Genomic DNA, 5,952 nt, shown 5'->3' on the forward strand with positions numbered 1-5,952 from the left:
AAGCATCTATGGATGCAAGCCAGCGTTTTGGTCGCTTTGGTTATTCTGAATATTTTGGGAAATCCTCGTCAAAAAGGAAATGATGGAACATGATTGGAATACAGATGGCTAAATAATCAGAAATGTGAACTGAAATTTTTGGAGTCTCTGGCCATGGATAAATGCAGTATTTGAAGCACTCCATAAACAGTAAGGGTACAGATCTGCAAAGCTGAAGAAGTGCTCCAAAAATGGCCAAAGAAATATTTCAAAAGAGATCCTCATAAAACAGGAACATCTTTAAGTATTTCATTTTGAAGCGTTTCCCCAAAATGTTTACACACTTCTGCAGTCCCCTGGTATCCTTCAGTACTCTGTTCCCTACCTCCTTGGGGGGCACACATCTGCATAAATCTGCTCTGCAAATCAGAGTTTCAAATGCATGCTCATTTGTACCCTCTTATAACAGCACAGCAGGAGAAAAGACTGCCTATAGCAATGTGGGTAGGATTGGAACAAAAACTCATGGGAATTAACAAGTGGCAGACCACTTTGATTGCTGAGGGAGTCTGACTACAGCTGCTCTTGCCCCTCCCCCAATTTGCTGGCTACAGGTAATCCCATCTGTTGCAGTTCCCATTTCAAAATCTAAATGTAAAAAAAAAAACTTGAACTAACAGTGACTGGAACAGCCATTGCTGTTTTTTCCTCCAGATCTAGCATGCATGTTGTACAAGCAGGTGTGTGTGTGCATGCACTTATCTAGAGATAGACCAAAGCCCTTCGTCAAAATGTACCTCATAATGGTGTGGAAAAAAGTACCTCATAATGGTGCGGAATGACTCCTCAGCTACACCGCAGTCTGGGTCTGACAGGCGACTGATGATATCTGGGAGCAAGTTATAGATAGCATTACCCTGCAAAGACAGACAAAATAAGCACATGACAACACTAATGAAGGGTTTAAAGGACAGTCTGCGCCAAGCTATAGGGTTGAGCTTCCCATATGAATTGTTCTTCTCTGCTCCCCAAGCTGTTTAGCAGGGTTGTGCCACTCATCAGCTTTTGAAGGTTGGTCAGTACACAAGCTGGCTGAGTTCTTCTGGGATGCTAGACCATAACTAGAAGAAAACAAAACAAAGGAAAGCAGACAAGAAATATTGTGGGGAGGGGTTCCAGACATGTATGAGAGCATTCCCTTAGCTCAAAGGGCCTTTTAGCATGGCTGAAGCCGCTGAATTGTAAATGGTAATCAAATATGTGGGCAGAAAGGGTGGAAAAAATCCATCAGATTGACTGTCTAATCTATTGCAAAGGTCTTCTCTTAACAGAGGCATCTGGTTGTAGATTTGACTGCTACGTTTACCTGCCTACATAAGCAACAGAGTTAATTGAAATGATCAGTGATCTGTATTCAGAAGTTCAAAAAAAAATTGCACCACTGTCCCAGTTATGTCCCAAACTTCACACTAGAAAAACCTAGTAGCTTGTGTTCTGCTAATAGAGGTGGAATTAACTCAGGCCAAGACAGTTCTATTATGGTAAGATCTGACAAATTCAAACCATCTGTTCCCATAACAGACTAAGCTCCTGATTAGGAATCTGGCTGGTGGGAAACAGCAATTAGCACCTGAACCTAGAGACTTAAAACCCTAGCAATACCTGTATAGCAGACAATAGCTATACCCATCCTCATTTTCTATGCTGAAGGGATAGGGGTAAGAGCATGTTCCTTACTCCTCAGTTTTTTCTCAGGTCACACAGTCTTTAAGTTGCCCACAACTCCAACGAAGGAGGACAGCAGGTGGACAACATGCCTCAAAGAAAAGGGTCTGTGATAAAGAAGTGGAAGGGGTAGGGGGTTATAAGAAGATAAAAATTCAAACTAGATTCAGTTAGAGATCACTATACATCCAGGGCTAGCCAGTCAGAGATGATATGGACATGTGCAGGGTAAAACCAGGCCAAGCAGCTTTGTGGGGGAGTGAGTGGGCAGCACAGGGTTTACATATCCTGAGTGCACTGTAACACTTCCCATTTCAGGGTGGAAGATGTGCATATGGAGCAAAAAGCACCTGGATCCCTTTGATGGCAGGCTACCATTTTCCAGGCGGCTCTCCCTGCCAAGAAGCAATTTGCATACTGGTGAATATTGCTGGGACTTCATCAGTTCTGTAACTTTCTCATAGACCTGCAACAGGCCAGGACAGTCTGGTAGTTAGCAATCCTCAACCACATACTTGGAGGAGTAAGACCTCTTACTGAGTTGGTCGAGTCTCCTTTTTTCATTTGCTGGCAGGACCATCAGGGAAAAAAAGGTTAGTGTGTATGTACAGGTTCTCATTATCCCTGGAAGAGACTCTACACTTTGTTTGCCCTCCTGGAAATAGAATGGAGGATAAAGCATATCAACTGAGAAGCATGCTTTTGCTGACACCTGCTATAGGGAAATTCTCAGAATTCTACCCTCATCATAGGCTGCTGGATGTTGTCTGAGGGTCAGGTGCTGACTGGATGAAAGTGGCACCTGGAGGATGGTTCCTTTGTCTCTGATTTCTGCTATAGAGACTGAACAGCCATGGTGACTCTGGGTGAAACTGAAATAAATCTCAAACATAGAATATGGAGTATCCCTCTGAATGTGGAGGGAGGTGCTGAAATATCCAAAGCCAAAATGGCCATATTGATACCTTTCAGCAGATAAATTAGATTCTCTTGATCATTCAGTAGAGTGTGTTTTGGTGAGTGCACATGGTGCAATGGCACTGAAGATTTCAAGCAGCACTCCAAACAAGAGAAGTCTGTCAATGCCAAAGGTCCTGTCATCTGTACAGTCATGTCAGCAGGTTGTGTGTTCCCAGAATGTACCTTGCACTCTGGCACACAGCTGCTATAGTAAGGCCACTCAATTACCAGAAATATATAAGTGTGAATGCATGCCAGGAGCTTGGTGTTGGCAGCTGCTGTCTGTCATCAGAGCTGTTGATGGCAGAGGCAGCTACTTGTAGACATAGGCCACTATCTTCTGCATAGATGATGTCAATTCCCACAATACCAGATTGAGGTTGTTTCTGTATTATTCCCTCTGGTTCCCCTGCAGATGCCCAAACAATCCACAAAAGTTACAGACATTGCCTCCTTGGCTACACACAATCTGGAGACTAGCCCCACTCTCCAAGACTCCTTGTTTTGCTCAGATCCCTCAACCACCAACAACCTCCTCTCCCCTTCCCCACTCCTTTTCTCCTCAGAAGGCTATACTTCTCACCTTGCTGGAGAGTTCACTGAAGAAATTCTGAGCCAGCCACACAATCTCCTCCTCAGGGTCAATGAGCAGAGTTGCCATCTCGCTCACCTGTCCCTTCACTTTCACCATGTCTTTGAGGATCAAGTGAGTCATCACAAGCCCTGCAATCTGCCTCACATCATGACAGGGGTCCCGCAGTCTGAGAAATAAATTTAATTACAGAGGGAGATGATAAGTTGCCCAGCTCCTTTCCAAAGAGCCAAGTTATCAAATACTTCTTCAGGCCTCTCCTTCACAACCTCCAGTTCCCCTGATCCCACTGCCCCAATCTCCTCAAACAAAGTCTACTGCAACCTCCTCATCTCCCAAAGACCCAGTCTCTCCCTTAGATATTTATTTCCCTCCACTCCCATAGCATGGTGATGCTTTACCTGGCGTACAAATGTGGGGTCCAAGGCTCTATCAGGTTGGGGAAACGGATAGCCAGGTCTCCTGCTACAATCATGAGGTTGGATCTCACACCAGGTAGAGAGGACTTCTCCAGCATGGTAAACAGGAGGCGCAACTGAGAGTCACAGAACTCAGCACTGAGGGGATGAGAGCAGGGGAGAGAAAAGCAAGACTTTATCCAGAGGGTCCTGTAAGAACAGAGTCAAAGGCACTGTCATTCTGTCCCTTCTAGCAAAGGATGCTGTGGCCCTGGAAAAAAAGTAACTGCTAAAGGGCAATATTCTGGCACTAGAAAGTGAGCAAGGTAGAGAAGAACATCATGGTCACAAGTCTAGGCATTACCTAATCATGCAGAATTTGCCAAGGGCCAGTGCTGCAGCAGCTGAGAGAGCTGGGTCACTGTAGACCAGAGGGTTATTGCAGATCTTGAGCACCAGTGGAATAAAGGTACAGAACAGCTGTTTCTCTGCAGAAATGGAGGAAAAGCAATGTAAGACACAGCACAGCTTTCAGATACTCCTTAAGAGGGATTACTCAGTTGGTTCAAAGGGCCTATTAGCCCATGCAAATGTGGTGTCCCTGCCATTTTTATGGTTGGAAGAATGCCATAAAATTCAGGATCACAAAACATATTTTAGAAGTTTACACTGAAGGAAAACTCTACAGAATTCTCCTCCAAGGAAACTATAAAGTTTCCTCTAAGGAATGAGTATTCCTCATTCTGGATTATGGGGTCCATGGCATTGGAAAGGGAATCACCTGGAGAAGGAATGCCTCCTTTTGAGGTGAGGACCACACTCACCATCCAGCAGCTCTGTCTCACAGATATTACGAATGAGCTCTGCCTCAGTGTCATCAGCTGAGGCTCCCACAAGGCCCAGATCCTCCTCCATAGTGGTCTCATTACCTATGTTCTGTACAGAGACAAGAAAGTCACTAGGAAAAATTTCAGAACCATGCACACCTAAGCACCCTCCCCAAGGTACCTGCCTTGAGTGATAAGAAAAGTAGGGCTGGAAGGGACTTCAGGTGGCCATCAAGTCCAACCCCCTACTCCAGGCAGGATGATTCATATGTAAAACCTAAACTAGCATTTGTCTAACTCTAACTTATTCTTAAAACTCCATGCACACAAAAGTAGAACTAAAGATACAACAGCAAAATGACAACTATTTCAAAGAGCAAATGAATGGAGAATTGCATAACCAATTTGTCCCCTCTGATTTGAATATATTGCATTGTCTTTAATATAATAGGCCCCAAATAAGATAAGCGTACTGTTTTTGAGCAAGCAGAATCAGGGGGGGAAAGGTTTTTCCAGAGTTATGGCTGCACAGAGCAGGGACAGAGACTAATCTTCAGCTGACTCACCTTTCCTTTCCTGCTTAACTAAAAGCTGAAGCCCTACCTGTTGCTGAAGACTGGCCTTCATGAGTGGATCTATGATTCTGAAAAAACCTAGAGACCCCAGGGCTATGAAACAGGAAAAGAGAAACTAGGAGCAGCTAGCATACAGAAATAGTGCCCTAAAAAAAGTTAGCTTGATTAGTGGAACACCAAGGCTATTAAAGAGGAGAAACCACCATTAATACCTGTGGAGTGAAAAACAATGAGGTATTAAGTCAACTGACTCCCTCAGCTGCCTGAAGAGTAATGCCACGGCTGCTGCACTGTGGAGCAGGAATCAAAGCAAGGTGCTTCTATTTCAGGCAGAAAAAATCAGTTTCCTCACTTGAAACATGTACTCCAGTTCTGCGGAGCAGTTTTGGGGGAAAGTATGCATGGTATTCAAGTAAAAACAGTAATTATGACATAAGCCTTGGGGCTTATCAAATTTTTTTTATGACAAGGGAACATCAGTATGAAAGATTTAAAGAAGCCCATACATACTGACCAGTTGGAATAAAACAGGATACAGCTATGGCAAGCTATTTTAACACCTACAGAAAAAAAATGGACATGAAAACCCCAAGAACCAGTCACCTTGACTGGTGAGGAGAACAAAGTGGTCTCTGACTTGCTGTTTGTGTGGACAAGGCAACATGGGAAACTCCACAAGGAAAAGATAAGACCTTTGTATGAAGGACAAAAAGTTACACTGCATCCAGATGATGTTCCTCAGGAACTCCTGTGGTAATCTCACCTTGATATGATAAATGAGCGATAATGTGTTGATTTAGATCATGGACAGATATGCATTTGTGGCAGTGCAAATGCTCTTACTGCCTACTGGCTGGAAAACTTGTCTTTGTGGTGACTTTCTAACGCTTCAGCCA

At 44.0% G+C, this 5,952-nt stretch overlaps 1 protein-coding gene across 1 annotated transcript in view; it reads right to left on the reverse strand.

The window, feature by feature from the left end:
- Nucleotides 1-5,952, reverse strand: part of NCAPD2 (non-SMC condensin I complex subunit D2) — an 83,082-nt gene that overhangs the window by 17,351 nt on the left and 59,779 nt on the right. The window contains exons 22-26 of the mRNA XM_019527101.1: nucleotides 4,479-4,590; nucleotides 4,019-4,142; nucleotides 3,658-3,813; nucleotides 3,248-3,425; nucleotides 802-896 (exon numbers count right to left, since the gene is read on the reverse strand). Coding sequence (XP_019382646.1) covers nucleotides 802-896; nucleotides 3,248-3,425; nucleotides 3,658-3,813; nucleotides 4,019-4,142; nucleotides 4,479-4,590 — 665 coding nt within the window. The remainder of the gene's footprint in view (nucleotides 1-801; nucleotides 897-3,247; nucleotides 3,426-3,657; nucleotides 3,814-4,018; nucleotides 4,143-4,478; nucleotides 4,591-5,952) is intronic.

The sequence above is a fragment of the Gavialis gangeticus genome, unplaced genomic scaffold, assembly GCF_001723915.1.
Source record: "Gavialis gangeticus isolate Ggan-Ray unplaced genomic scaffold, GavGan_comp1, whole genome shotgun sequence".
NCBI lineage: Eukaryota > Metazoa > Chordata > Crocodylia > Gavialidae > Gavialis > Gavialis gangeticus.